The sequence below is a fragment of the Trachypithecus francoisi genome, unplaced genomic scaffold (genome assembly GCF_009764315.1).
Source record: "Trachypithecus francoisi isolate TF-2019V2 unplaced genomic scaffold, Tfra_2.0 Contig01440, whole genome shotgun sequence".
Taxonomy (NCBI): domain Eukaryota; kingdom Metazoa; phylum Chordata; class Mammalia; order Primates; family Cercopithecidae; genus Trachypithecus; species Trachypithecus francoisi.
In genome coordinates this window covers 4,438,545-4,458,249 of record NW_022681431.1, presented here as the reverse complement: position 1 = coordinate 4,458,249, position 19,705 = coordinate 4,438,545, and the positions used below count along the sequence as shown (strand labels likewise).

At 34.0% G+C, this 19,705-nt stretch overlaps 1 protein-coding gene across 3 annotated transcripts in view; it reads right to left on the bottom strand.

Annotated features, from left to right (window-relative positions):
• Window positions 1-19,705, bottom strand: part of MICU3 (mitochondrial calcium uptake family member 3) — a 102,193-nt gene that overhangs the window by 26,412 nt on the left and 56,076 nt on the right. For 2 of the 3 annotated variants that reach the window (XM_033226042.1, XM_033226060.1), the window contains exons 5-8: window positions 15,556-15,603; window positions 11,927-12,009; window positions 10,202-10,273; window positions 6,323-6,361 (exon numbers count right to left, since the gene is read on the bottom strand). In XM_033226042.1, the coding sequence (XP_033081933.1) occupies window positions 6,323-6,361; window positions 10,202-10,273; window positions 11,927-12,009; window positions 15,556-15,603 (242 nt within the window). The remainder of the gene's footprint in view (window positions 1-6,322; window positions 6,362-10,201; window positions 10,274-11,926; window positions 12,010-15,555; window positions 15,604-19,705) is intronic. The other variant, XM_033226050.1, reaches the window with a different exon arrangement.

Below are 19,705 nucleotides of genomic sequence, written 5' to 3'. Positions count from 1 at the left end.
AATTGCTGTAACTGGATATATTTGTTTTTGTTTTATCTTACATCATCTTTTAAATAATTATAAAGTTTCGGAGGGCAGAAACAATATCCTTACAGCAACTATTGCTGCAGGAAAAAACAGCTAATAAATCAGTGATATGCCCGGCACACTCACTGATTCCTATGTATGTATCTGTTCTGGAGACAGTTTTAAATTTTTTAAACAACAATTTGAACAATGAAGTTCAGAGTAAATTCTCAGAATATGCAAACTAGTAGGAATTTTTATCACCAGGAAAATATAATACAATAAGGATATTTTACATAAGCTTAAAGTAGCAATGAAAGTCTGACTAGATTTTAATAGCAAGAAATGCAAAGCAAATATAAAACCAGAACATATCTATGCATACAGGCTAAGTAAGGAAACGCTGATAGAGAAAAATGCCCAGGTGTAACTGGGCACTGGGATGGCTGTGAAACAAACAACTATGATGCTTTGATATGTAAATAGGCCAATAGGCAAAGACTTCCTGAAGTTTTCTCTGTTATCTTTGTTTGCTATCTGAGCTACTGGCCCCTTTGCCAGATGTCATGTTAAGTATGTAGACCTTCATTAAAAGAGGTAAAAGAATATACAGATAGGTAGCCCAGAACTTCACAAATGAAAGGCATAGGCAAAATGATGTCCTGGATGTAGCGTGTCCTGTAAGTCTGACACAATTTTTGCTTAAGTTCAGAGTTTGTTATTGATAGAACTTCCTTAAACTTTGTAGTTTTGGTCAAAAGTGCCCAATGCCTTTTTGGCTAAGCCAAAGCAGGATCCCTTTCAAGGCATTCCATGCCACATATGACTGACAGGGAGGAAGGTAGCAAGAAAGGAAGAGACAAAAAAGGAAGAGAGGAAAGAAGGAAATAAAGAGGGAAGGAGGAAAGGAGGGAAAAAGGAAGTTAGGAGGAAAGAAGATTGATTTAGAGATGGTTAATATATCACTGTGGTAAGCAGAATAATGGCTCCCTAAAGTTGCCCGTGTTCAGACAGCCAAATATCCTGTCTGAATAAAGGGTCTAAGAAGGTTCTATTCAGAGATTAAACAAACTAGGAGAAAATAAAGTAACAGTCCATAGGAACAGACAGTAAAGTACACTGTCTTTGCTATTAGTGATATTTAAACACAAACACACACACACAAATTAAAACTATACCTTTATACTTCATGTCACCATGACAACCATGGCCCTAAAAACTGTCATCTGAGACTTGTTATTTAAAGTGACATGGGACTGCATCCTAGGTATATCATAGGAAAAAAAGAAAAAGAAAACTGAACACAATCCTCCCAGGAAGAACATATCCTTAATCTAGTCCTCAAAGTATCTGAATAGAGACAACAACAATTGTATGCTCACAACACAAAACCGTTGAAGACAAAAGAACATAAGCCACCCTAAGTGAGAGCCAGCAGAAACAACAGAACCAGATGTGCAGACTTCCAACACTGAAATGGTTAGATATGAAATGCAAAATAACTTTGATAACTTTGAAAAATATGAAGCTAGATCTGAAAGGATTATTCAGGAAAAAACAGACTATCGAAAATTGTTGTACTCTTAGAAAAATAGCCAAGTAAAACTCTTAGAAATTTAACCACTGAAATTTAACATCAGATTACATGTATCTCTAGTAGAATTAATGAACCGGAAGATAAATATGAAGAATAGCATGAAAAGATAAAAATATGGCAAAATGTTAAGGAGAAATTAAGAGGCATAGAAGAATGATTTTTTTTTAATATTTGGTGTGATGGAACAGAAAGTGTGCATACAGCACTACTGCTGCATACTCAATTACCATGGTTGTCTTCAGAAAGAACACCTGTGTGATGATTTGTGTTGCAAGCTGAACTAGCCACTTTTTTCATGAGCCACCGCTTTTACTTGAAAGAACAACTAATAGACAAACCATGGTTATTCAGACTTCAGAAAATGAACCAAACGAGAGCCTGTCACTTCAAAGTAAACAACTGACAGTATTTATTGCCAAAATAACATACTGCAACAGATTGAATGCAAAACAGCTATGAGAAACCAGCTGTCTTCTGGTAAGTCAGACATTAAAGAGATTGGCAAAAAATGTAAAACAATACCACTCTCCTCACTACATTTTTTTTTTTTTTTTGAGACAGAGTCTCGCTCTGTCGCCCAGGCTGGAGTGCAGTGGCCGGATCTCAGCTCACGACAAGCTCCGCCTCCCAGGTTTACGCCATTCTCCTGCCTCAGCCTCCCGAGTAGCTGGGACTACAGGCGCCCGCCACCTCGCCCGGCTAGTTTTTTGTATTTTTTAGTAGAGACGGGGTTTCACCATGTTAGCCAGGATGGTCTCGATCTCCTGACCTCGTGATCCGCCCGTCTCGGCCTCCCAAAGTGCTGGGATTACAGGCTTGAGCCACCACGCCCGGCCCTCACTACATTTTTGAAGTTATTTTTCTAAATTAAAAAGTTTATGTTAACATATACTGAGTTTTTAAATTATTGCTTTAAAATAGACTAATATTTTTAAAATCTCAGTTTTAACTTCTAATACGGTAAATATACAATACATAACCTATGTAAACAAAATCTCTGTTGGATCCTCAACAACTTTCGACAATGTAATGGGATCACAGACCACAATGCTTGAAAGCCACTGTTTACAGCAAAAAAAAGTGAATTAACTAGGACTACATACAACACAGATGAAACTGGCAATCATGATTTGTTGAGCCCAAGAAACAAGAGATAGAAACATTCATATAACATGATGCCAGTTATATAAACTACAAAAAGGGGTAAAACTAAACTATACTGTTTAGGATGCATAAGTAGGTTAAAACCATAGAACAAAACAAGTAAGTGATTTACATAAAAGTCATGATTGTGTTTATCTTTTGAAAGACATTGAGGGATTATGAGTGGGGATACACATGAAGGGGATTCGTGGTATACGGCAGTATTTTACTTCTTCATCTATATGGTGGTTATAATTTTATCATTATTTATTTTATTGTATATTTACATTTTAATTATAGAAAATTCCTGAACTAAAATATATTTTAAAAATCAGGGAAAGTTTCATCATCACTACAGAAAAAAAAGAAAGTGGTATAAAACAGTAAAATAGAGGTAGGTAGTATATTTATTCTGATAACTAAAAGAGATTTTAGGGCAAAAAACATTTCTAGAGATCTAGGGATAGGATATAATAGAGGACTCAATTCACTAAGACAATATAAATAATCTATAATCTTATACAGGTAACAATTCAAAATATATAAAACAAAAATTAAGAAAATTGTAAGTAGAAGTTAACAAATCTATTGTAACGTATAATTTAACATACTAATTGACAAATCAAGCAGACAAAAACATTAGTAATGACATAGAAGATTTAAAACACATAACTAACATGCTTGGTAATATGTATTTGTATATATTACAATCCTGTACCCCAAATTGGAGAACACACATTGTTTTCAAATACAGATCATTTAAGAATACTGATACTGTTTTAGTCCATAAAAAAGTCTCAAAATACATCAAAGAATCAGTATAAAAACTGGTATATTTTCTGTCGGCAATGAAACTAGGAGAATTAAGAATATTATTTTTAAAAAATCCTGTAATGCATGCCAAAGTCAAATGTACTTGACTTTTGGCATTATTTATCCTTTTGAATTTTTGTATTTCTTTTCATCACTGTGCAATGATGAAACTAAGAGTTGACCACATGAGAAATATGAAAAGAATCAGGGTTATCTGGAACAGAAAAGGTTATAAGGTAACAGCTGTCTTCAAGAATACAAAAGTGTATGCTTAGTTTTATACTGTAGCAGGAAATACTGTGATGGAAAACAGGCAATAATCTACTGTAAGAGTGATTAAATTTTGGAACAGTCCACACTACAGGGACCACAGAACCTCTGTCTCCATAGTAAAAAACCAAGCGGGTCACTGCTTTCCCTGCGGAAACTTCTTCCTAAAGGTAGAAACTGGCTCTTATAAATCTCTTAGTTTAAATCCAGCTCTATGATCTATACTCAAATTAGATACTTGAGTTAATTTACAACTCTGGAAACTAGCAGATAATTGCTAGTTAATTCATAACACCATACTAATAGTTTTGTATAATACTTGTATCAATGATATTTCATATACATTTTCAGGCTGTTGGAATTTTTTTAAACTGTAAATGAATTTCCCTTGTTTGCTTGTAGTTTACGAAAATAATAACTCCTTATTGAGCAAATATTTTTCTAGTATAGGAAATATAGTTTATCTAACCAAATAAACTCATAAGGGAGTCGAAAAATCCTGTAACATTTAAGACTATATGTAAAAATGACATTAAGTTACATCACTTTATTGTGTGCATTTTACATAAAAGCTGTCTTCTATAAAATGAAATAAAGAAAAAATATATTACCACAATAAAATGTAAAAATCATAATTTTTTTATTAAACAGGTATAATATAAATAAAATCTGTGATTTAAGTCTGTTTCTCAATATTATTCTCATTAATGACTGCAATTTGCATATGTAGTTTAAACTAGAGCAATATTAGCATCTATTTTCTTTTAGCAACATTATTCTGAGATGTGTTTTTTTTAAAAAAATGTATAATCACCCTATATGAAAATTTCTTATGAGATTAAGGGAAAAATAAAAATTGTCAAAGTTAGAAAAATGGTTCATACAATGATGACATATTACATTAGAAAAATAAATCATAGGTCAGGCATGGTAGCTCACGCCTGTAATCCCAGCATTTTGGGAGGCCAAAGTGGCTGGATCACAAGATCAGGAGATCGAGACCATCCTGGCCAAAATGGTAAAACCCAGTCTCTACTAAAAATACAAAAATTAGCTGGGCATGGTGGTGTGTGCCTGTAAATCTCAGCTACTTGGGAGGCCGAGGCAGGAGAATCACTTGAACCAGGGAGTCAGAGGTTGCAGTGAGCCGAGATTGTGCCACTGCACTCCAGCCAGGCAACAGAGCGAAACTCCGTCTTAAAAAAAAAAAAAATCATAAAGTCTTAGGTATTGTATGGCATATGGCATTATAATCTGTGAGATTTTCATCTTACACATTCTAGAAATTTTTGAAATCATTAAGAGTAATCCTTTAAAAATTTAAAGGAAATGACAGGCTTTACTTAATGGAAAAGAGTAGTAATTTCTGTAGAAAAAAATTTAAAGTATCTTATGAGTAATCAAAATTATTTATATGAATCCTATGGACTTGGCTTGTTTCTCAACCCATTCCAGGTCCATTTTGTATAACGAGGAAAAACATCTTGGGTTTAGTTTATGGGGATCAGCCTCCAGTAGCTGTTTAAATCTATAACAAGAATTAGTTTTTATAGTTGGGAATTTTGATTACCTATCCAATATAGGAGGCAACACACCTACTTTTAGAATTGTACACTACAACTAGAATACTTTTAGCTGGATAATATTAAATCAGTGACCCTGAATTCAAGGGCTCCTATGATGGAATCTGTATAAATTGAGGGATCCTTGTAGGAGGCTTAAGGATCCTTGGGGAAATCAAGTGAACTGTACATGTTTACATTCAAAAAGGGCCATGGGCTGTTCTTCTTTAGTAGCTGGGCTAACCAAAAGTGCTGACTTTCTCAGGAGAAAAGAAAGAAGAAAGCTCAGCGTAAGAAGAAGAGTACATCCGGAAGGTCATCTACAGAAATTCACAATGTTTTCAAGACAAGTCTGAACGTCATTATCCTCTTTAGAAATAATATGATACACGGATATAAACATATCAAGTAGCAGCTTACACCAGATTTTTGTGTAGAGTGAAGGAAACAGCAGGAAACAAAGGCTTTGAAAAAAAGTTGTGAGCAAAAGTGAAAATGAAAAAAAGTCTATCCATTAAAACATTTCTTTACTAGAACTGAACAAAGACTGTACGTAAGATGGATAGATCTGGTTCATAAAATACCTGTGTTCTGCAGGAATATAGCCTGAGAATCTGCTCTCTCTACATAACTCTTCAAATACTGCTAAAAAATATAAAATTTCAATTATTATGTTTTAGTTGTTGTACACTTACCTTTTCCTTATTTCAATCTAAAGTTAAAGATACATAATTATTCTGCATATTTTAGTCTTTGCATAAATCTAGGAATGAAATGTAACATTATGGCTTCACTGCACGTATTGTATTCAATAAATTCTAAAACATTCTATGAATAAACAGCAGATACAGCTTTATATAAAGAAATAACATTATCAAGTATAACAGGTGAGGGCTATATACATAAAGAACATTTAAAGTATTGTACATACACTATTAGTAGGAGAATGGTATCCATAAAGTTGAAGACGCTGACATACAGCACAAAGGGCCAAATGAAGTGTCATATTTCAGAATGAACCCAAGTACAGCAAAAGAAAAAAGGAAAAAGACGACAAAATAATCAATTAGGAAGGGCAAATCATTATGCTACATTTTATATACACACGAACAATACAAGTGGGATAAATGTTAAAGATGAGTAGCAAAGTTTTAAAAATCTCAGATAATTAAACATTAAATGAATTTGTGCTCATTTCGACCACTTCACTATAACCTTCGAATAGAACTACTGCTTTGAGTAAAACACGTTGCCCTGAAGTATGCAGTTTGATTTGGACATGCTTCCGCAATGCTACATGGCACAGGGAGAATCCAGATGCAGCAGTACGGCAGTGGAAATGGTTAAGAGAGACCTGTGCTGGAATCCTGCTCTGCTATGATCAGTGCTGTGACATCAGGCACATGAATGTCTCTAAGACTGTTTTCTCATCTCCAAGCAGGTATAATACTTACCTGGTCGAACTGTCATGAGGACTAAATGGGAGTAACATCTACAATGACCACAGCATGGAGCTTAGCACATAAGGTTCCCAAGAAATGTTATGTTCATTTCCTTTTTCCCTTCTGAATCACAGTTTTATTTTGGCATATGAAAATTTTTAACTTTAGTTTTGATTTAATTTTTATTTTTATTTATTTATTTATTTTTTTGAGGCGGAGTCTCGCTCTGTCGCCCGGACTGGAGTGCAGTGGCCGGATCTCAGCTCACTGCAAGCTCCGCCTCCCGGGTTCACGCCATTCTCCTGCCTCAGCCTCCCGAGTAGCTGGGACTACAGGCGCCCGCCACCTCGCCCGGCTAGTTTTTGTATTTTTAGTAGAGACGGGGTTTCACCGTGTTAGCCAGGATGGTCTCGATCTCCTGACCTCGTGATCCGCCCGTCTCGGCCTCCCAAAGTGCTGGGATTACAGGCTTGAGCCACCACGCCCGGCCTGATTTAATTTTTATTTAGGTATGTTAAGATTCAGTTTAAAGTAGCTGCATGGTTCTACTAATTAAAGAATAACTTTAAGTGTTACTACTAGCTAACCTTTCTGAGTGTTTATTACATTTCACATGGTTAAGTGGCTATGTGCTTTAACCTCCATACCAATCACATGTGATCATCACTCCTAATGCCCCCATTGTACAAATGAAAACAACAGAGGAACAGAGAGGTTAAGGACTTTGTCCAAGGTCACCCAGGTAACGAGTGGCAGGGCTAATATTCAAACCCCAAAAATCTGGTTCCTGAGCCTGTGCTATGCTGTCTCTCTTATGTAATTCATATATTTTCACAACAAGCTAAATTTTAACTACCTCAAAACTCAGCCAAAATATTCTAAGAATATGTGGAATCATATTGTCATTTCTATCACCTTGATAACATCACCTTACATTTTACATATTCTTTTCTAAGTAGTATAACTAAAAAAAAATTTTATAACTAAAATCTTTGATAACTAAAGTAATATAAAATAAAACCTCTCTGGTTCAGATTTGCATTATTTAAAATGTGATTAACTAACAATGTTAACACTAATTATCATTATCGCTAAACACAGTAATGACTATTTGGAGAGCTGTATTATAAAGTGCTGTTAGTTCCAAAGATTAAAGTTCCAAAGATTAAAGATTATTTCTGAATTGTTTTAAGGAAGAGTTCTGATAGCTAAATTACGAAAGTAAGATTTTAGAAGCACTATTTAAGTTATATAAAATGAATACTTTTGAGGTACCTGTGGCTATCAAAGACTTTAGTAAGCATTCATTTATAAATAAACAAATTATATATTATATTACTTAAAAGTTATTTTAATCTGTTCTTTAAAAGAAATCTCCTTCCCTACATATTTGAAAGGGAATGGTTCATAAACCCATATAAACATAAAATAATACAATTGAGGGTATGCTGATATAATTTAGATTTTATAATTCAGATGGATTTTCCCTAATTAAGTTAATGAGGTTTTACTCTATCACTATCATAAAATATTTGCATTAAATCAATATTAAATTTCTTACACCGTGGCTGTAGTGATGCTCAGAGCCAAATTTTGTGCCAACATTGTAGGCTTTCTCAGTGTGCACTGCCTGCTATAATTTTTCTCTTTTTTATCTCCCTTTATTACTTGATGGATTTATTAATAAATGTTAATGATTAGAATAATACTGTGTTTTTATTGGAGGATGCATAAGTCCTCTCTGAAAGTAGTATAAATAAATAAAAATTATATTTATATCCATTGAAATACTATCTACTTTATCATTAAAGTATATCAATAGATTCATTAACATTATTCAACCTCCTTACATAGTATTTTATTAACAACTTGCCTATTCAGTCAATTATAGTTAGAGGTAATATATCAAAACTAAAATAACTGTTTACTCATTTAGTGTATTATTTACAATAAATAAAATTTAAGAAAGCATTCAATCCTCTAATGTTCTTTGCTAACGCTCTAAACAGTTGCAATTATGGGACTATTCACGTAGTATTTATTAATTACAATTTGAAAATCATGAGACCTGAATTAAGTAGAGAACTACTATTGCCCCTTTTAATACCTGACTAACATTACAATCAACTCTTTGATTTTTTTAAGACTGTCTTCCATAAGCTTTGTCAATAGTATACTGAGAGATGTTCAATGACTACCGAGAATAATAGCATAGTCAAATACCCTACAAAGCAGTATGTGCTACACAATCCTGATAAATCTGCTTTTATTCAACTAAATATAAATGTATACTTCATAAATATATTGGGATTGAATATGGCACCCATCTGCTATAGATAATCTATGTTAAGCAAAACCTAATATTCTTTTAAAAATGAGAATAACAAAAATAAAGTTTTAGCTCTCTGAAGTTAATCATCTGAATTCCATGTAGGACAATTAAACTACTGCACAGGGACATCAATTTGCAAATGAAACAAATATCATTTACATGCCAACAAAATTCACTGTATTTCTGGTTATCTAAGTATCAAAGAAGTATGTCACAGAGTGATAAAAGTGAGGTTTTGGAGGATAAAAGTGAGGTTTTGGAGCTGGCCAGACACAGGTTCAAATCTTTGGCTTTGCCATTTAATAACTGTGTAACTTTGGACAAGATGCTTAACCTTCCCAATTATCAGTTTCCTCATCTATAATTAGGGATAATAAGAGAATTGTTGGATAGATTAAATGAGAAATGTATGGAAAGCACCTAGTATAGTGCCTGATGATAAGGCCTTAGTACCTGTTTGTTATTTTTATTATGTGAACCTGGCCTATGGTCAGGCTGAAATACTTCAGACAAAAATAAAACTGGTTAGGAAGATGGAGTGTAATGTTGCTTAACTCTAACTTCAGAAAAAGATGAAAATATTATATATCCTAGAAGAAGAATCTCTAATATACACATCTAAGAATGCAAGAAAACATATTATTTCCTTGTATTTGTTTCAACAGTCACATTGTTATATTACCACTAAATTCTCTCACATTATAATTAAATCTTTGCAATTCACCTTTAAATTTTTACATGCATAATGATCTGTATAATCTATTGTATGATATACCCTTCAAATCTCACAGATAACAATATGGATGACAATGATTTAATGAATGATTATGGATACAGATGTTTAATATCAATATTTGAAGTAAATATTGATATCAATGCATATAAATACTGAAGCAATTTTTCTACATAAAAACTTTACAAAATTTTCAAGAAGGGGACAGCTTCAAAGTTACAAACTTTAATTACTGTTTCTTAACATGAATAAAATAATTGTTGCCTAGAAAACCCACCTAAAGCTACTATAAAGTATTCTTACCAGCATTGCACGCTTTTCTTCATCTCCTTTAGTTTCTCTCTTTTCATTTTTTTTCCTGAATATCTCTTGAAGCTGACAAAGAAATCAATCAAGAATCAAATATCCAACAAGAGTTTCTGGGCACCTATCTCCTATTCTGGACTAGGTATATTCCAAAAACAAAGAAAACAGCCTCATCCACCAAGAACATTTAAACTGCTATAGATATATTTTCTGATATCAGTTTTTTCCCCCAAGAAAATACATCCTTTGGTATTGGTAACCCATAATTAAGTTAAATGTACTTAATATTACAGTTTTACTTTATCTCTAAAATGCAGACATCCACACAGGCAACTTCCAAAGGACTGAATTCCAAAAGCTAATCTTCTACTTTAAGTCAGGGGGATGGAACCTGGCAGGGTGGACATAGAACGTTCTGTAGAAAAACAGGCCCATTCTGAAAGTTCCTAAAATACAGCTGTGCACTATCATAAGAAAGCGACACTAACCTTGGCCATTTTCGGATGGCAGAAACACATCTATATCTATTGTAATCAAACTGAAAGCTGCCATCTCCCCCATCATTCTGCAAAGCACTGGAATGAAGGCTCCAGCTTCAGCGGCTTGGCTCAGGGACTACACCTGGGCAAGGGCTGCGTGGGTGAGAATTTAAGCCTTCTGATAAATCCCAGTAATTAGTCTGCTTGTTTCCCTTTGAATGGCTACTAATTAGCTTCTGATGAGGATTTTTATATTTTCTCTTTCCTACTAAGAAAAAGAATGATGTTACAGACTTCCTCTGACTTTCAGCTTCTGAAGTAAATATGAAGCTCTTTCAGAGGTTTTCTGAGGAATTTTTAACAGCTACGTTAGAAAGGAAAAGTAGAAAATAAAATGGCTGTTTAGGAGGTAGGGCCATAATTTAAAAAGAAAACAAAAAAAGAAAATGGCTGTTGATTTCCCTTTCTTTTTACTCGGAGAGTGTAGGTAAAGACAGAGTGTAGGTAAAGACAGAGTGTAACATATATGCTAAGAGCAGACCACGTTACTCTAAGGAATAAGTTAATAGTATTTTCTATTTCAGAGAAAAAAACAGACTAGGCATTTTGCACGAAAAGAGATGCAAAATACATAGGTAAAAAGAAAGAGAAAAATTCTGGAAGGAGATTGTGTGAAGCTGAGTGAGCAACTGACCTCCCTGTCAGACCAGCACCAGAGCTGGACCAGTCAAAGAAATGTCAAAAGGTAAATACCTAAGAACTATCAGCCTACGGTCAAAGATAACAGAAAGGAACAGGGAAGTGGGGACAAGACTGGAATACAAAGCAGGAGCAAGTGGAAGAGAAAAGAGAAACAAAAATCATGAATCCTATATTGAGAAGGAAGAGAAGTTCCTATGGAAGGAGTTGTGCCTAGGTGGATGACATAATGGAGACTGAATATTAACTGGACATATATAACCTGAGGACTGCCTGTTATGCACCCAACAGAAAACACCTGATATATTTCACACTTTTGTGTAAAAACAACAATAATTATTATCATACACTGAAGAATGTAATTTCTATTTGTAAAATGTAAATACTGTTCAAAGTACCTGAGTATATACTTTATTAAATAAAGGCAAAAGTATACATTTTTCACTCTTTTCTCTACAGTAGTATTCCCAAGAAGGCAAAAACATAAAAATATAAGTAAGCAATATTTAATTATTGATAAAAACGCAGCATATAATATACATACCACCAAAAACTCTTTTTTATCCACCATCTCATTGCCATCGGTGTCAAACATGTTGAAAGCTATTCTGAACCCTGCATGTGGCTCTGCCAGAAAAAAACAGAGAAGGTATTCACAAAATGGAAAAATGTATTTTAAAGTACAAAATCCATTATTAGTTGTAAAGTTACTCATATTCTGTACAGAAAAAGTTTCTTTGACCAAGAAATTAAAAGTTAACATGTTATTATTGGTTAAATAAAAAGCATATAAAAGTATTTATATTTCTGCTTTATACATTAGTACACTTAATAAAAATTGCTAATACACTTTACAAGCACTTCTGTGATACTTGTTGCATAGCACTGAGAGAAAAATTTGAATACTTTCCTTATTTCTAAAAATAAATACTTCTCTTTTTTATCCAAAGTCTGTTTGTTTAAAAGGAAAATATCAACTTGTCGCATTTTAAATATATTCAGTATGTTCAGCTACTTAGTATGGCAGAAAAAAAAACATGACACAATGGACTAGTTCCGATTCTCGGGAAAATTATAACTAAAATGACCTATGAAAATAAATGTTAAGCATAAGAGATTAGAGTTAAAACTTCTAGAGGCTTCAACAACAGAAATATAAAACAAAAGAAGATTGAATATGTAATTACCAATTCCCCCAAAATACAAGGAATAATTGCTTTTCTGAGAAAGACTTTGACATACTATGAAGTGCTTCAATCCTTAAATTAATGAGGTTCAATCCCTTTCTCCTTTTCACTTCTAGAGCATAAAGGAGAAAACCTGGACAGAAGAAAACTTGAAAGCGTCCTTCAAAGAGCAGCTCAGTGGATGTGCCTTTCTCAAAACACTGGATCTTTTCTTTTGAGATGACTGGGGGGAGGGGCACAAAGTTGAAAAAGGGACCCCCCACAGACACATTTGCTACCACCTGTTGGGAAATCGTGAACCTGCAAAAGAGGCACAGATAGCGTCCTACTTTCTTAACTGGTAACAGTAGTCTCTGAAAATAACAGAAACAGAAGCCAGTCCTTTATGCAAACTCACTTCTTGCATGTATTTTAGAAATCTAATACAAATTTACACCATCTCTAATAACCAAGTTTTACACTTTAAAAAGATCTTGAAAATACATACAGGAAAGAAGTCCTCCTTACAAGCATTGTTTGGAGGGAAAAATACAGTACAAAGTAAAGAGAGAAACACTTATAGACAGATAACCAAGATTATGTAGCCCACTTCCTGCCAGCCCTCTTTTCACAGTTTTCTTAGTTCTAATGTAAACAATATCCCATCATTTTTCAATTCAAACTCCTTAGAAGCTTCTGTTGGTGAGTCCTGAACTCCAAAGAAGTTTCACAGCACCCAAAGATCCTAAGCTTTCTGTGCCAAAATCCACTATGTATGTTTTTTCTGACACTCCTAAACCATACCCTTGTCCCGTCTCAACAAGTAGCTTTCCTAGTCAACGCTTCCTAGTCTTGCCTTTCACTCCGCTGGTTTAGGTACTTAATTTAACTTCTAATATTGCAACCATCATTGTTCTGGCAAACAAGGTAACTTTCAACACATCTATGAGACACTCCTTTGCATCCACTCTAATTCTCAGGGTAGCATCATTGATTGGACTTGCTTCATTACCATGGCTTTGCAGAGTGGATCAACCTCAGGTAGCCCTATTACAAAATGTACAATACTAGTTCTTCAGCACTAACATTTTAATTTCATTTTAAGTCTGAAACTGCCACTGCAAAATTATAATGGAGACAGTGAAAGAGATCTGACTAACCAACTCCATCTTGCTTTAATCTCCAAGCTGTGTTTGCTCATTCAGTTGCTCCTTGTTTAGTTAGGCCAAACTAACTTTGGGAGGAACTTAATTTATAGTTTAAAAGAAAGATGATACGAGCCCTTTCCCATAACAAACCCCCTTCTAGTCCTTGACTAGGGACTAGATTGCCTTTGTAGGACTAACAAATTAGCCACAAGATTAGAAATTCTGGTTTAGGAGTCATGCAGCTGGAGCTACAAGATTCTGACCCTCCCTAAATTGCTCCTGGGGGTAACATTACTATTGTAAAACCTAAGACCTATGCTTGAGATATTTTGCAGACCCCACACTTGATGGATCAGCTGGCACTACACAGAGCGATAAACTGGCTCATCTGGTCTTGTGGTCCTCAACCAGGAACTGACTCAGCACGAGAGAAAAGCTTTGACTCCCTATGATTTCATCTTTGATCTGATCAACCAGTGCTCCTGACTCACCCACCCCCTACCCACCAAATTATCCTTAGGAACTCTGATCCCTGAATGCTCGGGAAACTCATTTGAGTAATAATAAAACTCCAGTCTCCCGCACAGCCAGCTCTGTGTAAATTACTCTTTCTCTGTCGTAATTCTCCTGTCTTGAAAAATTGGTTCAGTCTAGGCAGTGAGGAAGGTGGCAAGTCCAAGAGAAAAAAATAAGGAAAGATATGAGAGTGCATGTACACATTCCTTCTTCTCGAAACTTACTGTAACTGAACTCAATGTTAACATCATTCCTCACTAAGTTACACAATTAAGAATAGCACAGTGGTGTGAATTTTTTAATCAAAGAAGTACAAAGTATTTTTAGACTTGTTTCTAACGACAGAGTTTTATTGATGTTCTTGTTTCCATGCATCTTCCCAAATCTCCACAACTGGAAATTCCACTAGCAATATTCTTTGATGTATTCCTTTCTTCATTCATTCACTGACTACTTTTTGGGAGGGTACCATGTGCAAGGCATTGTTCTTGATACAGAGATGAACAAAAAAGATAAAATCTTTGCCATAACGGACCTTGCATTCAAGTGTGGGGAGACAAACAAGAACATGTAAACCAATAATACTTTCAAATAGTCTGATATAAAGAATATGAAATGCAGCAAAGAGATATAAAAAGAGAGGGAGCTATTTTAGAGAGGCTGGCCAAGTAAGGATTTGCTAAGTCTTCACATTTGAAAGGAAACCTGAATGATATTTATTATCATAGGGATCTTGAGGATAAGTAATGATGGCACAGAAAGCAGAAGGTACAAATCCCTGAGGCAACAATTCAAGAAACGGAAAGGCCAGGTGGCTGGAACACAGTAAACCATAAGAGAATTGTCTCCATTAAATGCAAAGAAATTTAACTGAAAACGTAGTAAACCCTTCATATATTTCCTAAGAAATGCTGCACATGAGAGGAAGAAAATAAAAGTTTTGGATGTGAACGACAGGTATTCTGATAGACTCGATAGTTAAGAGACACTCTCTCTCACATCAGTCTTGCAGAAAATATGACTCAAATGAGTGCAGTAGGAAATTTACAAATTATTACATGTCATGACCTTTCAAGTGTGAGGTAGATTAAAACCACAAGAATGGATACATAATAGTAAATTTATAATTTATTAGCATTTATTACTATACCATAAGCTGTAGCATTTACGTTTTTGACTCTTCACAGTGCTATGCTTAGCATTTTTCTGTGGCATTAAACATGAATTTTGCAGAACAGCATGGATATTGATTTTCAAGAGTAAGTGAATCTAAGATCTGCTTTCCAAGATTCTGTTTAAAAAATAAAGCTGCATCGAGAAATAAATTTAATAAGTATACTTACTTGTTAAAATACATAAAAGAAAAAGATATTCTGTGTAAGAAATCACACCTACAAGAAAAATAGTATCAGTTATATGTATAAAATGTTGTTCGAGAAGCAATAAATGCTATAATGAGCTTATACTTTAAAAATAAATGCTACATATTATTTTAAATGACAATTATTATTATAAAATCATAGCGAAAGAAGCAACAAATTTAATTTTACTTTAATTGTTCCACATGCCTCCGTAGATACTCATATAAAATCATTATGCTGTCAAATACATTGGCAAAAAAAAGCAAAATTATAATGCATACTTATAGCAGTAACTTTTAAACTTGTTGCTAGTTTCTAATGTATGACTCTTAACATAAAAAAGTTGTCAAGTCCAACAACAGAGCTTAAAGGAAAAAATAAGTAAAAATAAAAAGGTTGGACATGGTTAATGAACACTGCAAAGTGCTTACTTTTTATTAACACTTGGATAAAATATTTAGACATTGTTACTTAGAAATTTGATTTTTGTTTTGCATTTTAAGAATAAAGGTCTATAGTTAACACTTTTCTGCTTTCAAATTATCTTCAATGCTTCTATTATATGTACTCTAAGGAGTTTTTATTGTAATTAAATGTCTCATACTTTCTGTACGTCACATCCTGAATTCTCAGTAACTCCATACTTACAAATTTTAAAATGAGTCCATTTGAAGTAAATAAAAAAGTGCATTCTGTTACTTGAATTCTTGCTTTTGGAATACAAAACCCAAAACTAGATTTAGTGCTTGAACTGACCTTCCAAGTAGATACTGAGAAGATTGACATCAGGAATCTGTATCTACAATACTTATTTAGATATTAGATAGTTCTGATGCTTGGTAAAAGGGTATAAAAATCCTTAAAATAACCAGATTGTGAACTTTAAAACTCCATTTTATATGATGTTCTTTGAGGCTGACTTCTTTGTTACAGAACAAAGAGAAGAGGAGTCACTGTCAGGCAGTTTGTCAGAGACATGAAGGGCACTACCCAGGAAGCCCTGAAAGCATTCATTCCCTTCTTTTGTTTATATTAGAATATTGTGACCTATAGACAGATAGTTCTGCTTGATTGCCATGAATGTTATGGGAGAAAGATTCTGGAATGGTCAATGTATATAAAGATACAATACTTAAGAGTCCATAAGGATCCCTCAAAAAATGAAAGAAAAGCATAAAAGGAGGGGCAAAAAAAGGAAATGGGTTGGGAAACGGGTATGCTGTCTCCATAATCCTATCTCACTGACTGTTGTTCTAGTTGACCTGGTAGAATACACAAGAGATGCTGGTTGGTATAAAGAACTTTAGTAACTGCTATGCATCTTTTATTTGATAGTTAACTCAAGACTTCCCTCAAGTAAAGGACTACTTCATAGCGAGTGTCCAGACCATGACTGTCATGGTAGACACTTCTCTGTAGGACCACATGGTGATTGAGGTGGCTTAAACCACAGGGAAGAAAAATGAAGTGAAACCCATGATACACTATAATTTAATAAAAATAGTCAACAAAAAGAGAAAATACTACTGAAGATGAACTGTATATTTTTAACGCTTTCCAATTATAAAACAGAATACTATAAAACTCACTCTTCAATTTACTTATGGCATCCAGGATCAAAAAAAAAAAAAAAAAGCTAGGCATATAGTAATCGTGTGATCTTTAGAAACAGAGGATAAGAAAGATGCCAACTAGGTTTCTTTTGAAAATTCAATCAAAACAAATTTTAAGGGAAGTTCCTTAAAAGGATTATATTGTTTAATTCCTATACATGACACATTGCAGTTGGCTATTATAATTAAGTCTCTATAATACATGTTTTCACAAATGCATATCAATTTTTTATTATTTAAATGTATAACATTTTCTCTAGAGGTAATACTTTACATAGATAAACTTTTAATTTTAAAATTAGTCTTTAGCCAGGCATGGTGGCTCACACCTATAATCCCAGCACTTTGGGAGGCCGAGGCAAGAGGACTGTTTGAGTCCAGGAGTTCAAAACCAGCCTGGGCAACAAAGTGAGACTTTATCTCTACAAAAAATCAAAAAATGAGGGGGGAAGAATCGCTTGAGCCCAGGAGGTCGAGGTTGCAGTGAGTCATGACTGCACCACTGCACTTCCGCCTGGGTGACAAAGCGAGACCCTGATTCAATAAATAAATAAAATAAAACAAAGATAAAAATAAAATTATGTCTTCAATAGCTCTAAAGGTTTAGTCTTAAAATTTCTCTGCCACTTAATCACTATTTAAAAAAAGCAAGGCTCTTCTAACTTCTCTATTTATTCTAACTTCTCTAATGATTCTAAAACTTTCTGGGATCATGTATTACCCTGATGATCTAATTAATATGATACAGATACGCATTGTACTACAGGGTGTAGCTATTTAAATTTAAAATACTTAAAATCAAATACAACTAAAAATTAAGTTCCGCAGTTATGCTAGTCACATTTCAAATGCTTAACAGTCGTATGTGGCTAGTAGCTACCATAAGAGACAGCACAGAAACAAAGTATTTCCGTCATAGTGGCGCAGAATAGATTCTATCCCCTGGGGAAAAAAATGCAAACATGTGTACAACATGAGAAGGATTAGGATATGCCTAAACCTAGGACTTCTAGATTTAACCTTCCCCTTAACAAAAAAAAAGGTTCTTTCTTCCATGCGTTAGTTTTCTCAGATTATATTTGATCCAATTTGTATTTTCCCATGAGGTATATATATTAAGAAAAATGGTTGAAATTCACCATACGTACTTGATCCTTCTGAGCTTTGAATTTTCCTCATCACATTATCTCACCCTAAGATCTGAATGGCAATCTTTAAGACAATATCCAGGAAAAAAATTTCTAAGATTTTTTTTAAGACACTTTGGCCTAGGTTTCTTGAGGATTTAAAAATCTTACTTATGAAACACCTACAATAAAAGATACGGTGTCTCTTCCTTTCAGATTCTATGTAAACCATGTGGAAGCAATACAAACTTTCTAATTCTACTTAAATAAAATATATGAATTATAACTACTCTTTCAAAGTATTTGTCTTCAGGCTGAAGTACATTATTTTCAAACCAATATTCGTTAAAACTGATGAAAAGGGGGCCGGGCGCGGTGGCTCAAGCCTGTAATCCCAGCACTTTGGGAGGCCGAGGCGGGCGGATCACGAGGTCAGGAGATTGAGACCATCCTGGCTAACACTGTGAAACCCCGTCTCTACTAAAAAATACAAAAAAAAAACTAGCCGGGCGAGGTGGCGGGCGCCTGTAGTCCCAGCTACTCGGAGGCTGAGGCAGGAGAATGGCGTGAACCCGGGAGGCGGAGCTTGCAGTGAGCTGAGATCCGGCCACTGCACTCCAACCTGGGCGACAGAGCGAGACTCCGTCTCAAAAAAAAAAAAAAAAACTGATGAAAAGGGAAAATATAACTGCTTATATAATTTCTTTAATATATTGCACATTCCTGTATTTGAGGATACAAAAAATATATTTCCAAGAAACATTACTTTTTAAGATTAAAAAGACTAATACATTTTTTCTACAAATGTGTAAAAAGGTACACTGTAAAAGAAAATTACAATAAAAGCCATATAATTTGATTGCCAGGAAATGTATAAATTAATGAATTAACCTAATATTGATACCGATAATAGAGTAAATTGAAACAGGTACATGTGCAGTAAGTATTGGCCTTTAAAGGAAACATGTCCAAACTAGGCTGTCAAAGGACACATCCAGTAAATTTTTCCTGTTGATTAGTTTAGGAGCATCTATAATTCTCTCAGAGCGAAATGGAAGGAAGAAAAATATACCTTTGAAGATCTAGTATTTTTGTAAAATGTTTTCTTTGGGTAAATATAGAATAAACTTTTCAATATGGTTAAAGAACAATTTGTTAAACTATGTAAGTCTATTTTGTTGTAAAAAAAATTTGGAAGATACAAATAATATATAAACAATAACATGAAAACCACCCTTAATGAAGAGTGGAATTACCCGAGAACAACATTAATACTCAGAAATGTTAATATTTTGCTGTTTTCTTTAGTTTTTTCTCTATGCATACACATAGATGTAATTTTAAAATTATTTTAGGTATGGGAAAATATGCATATATAAATAGTATACATAA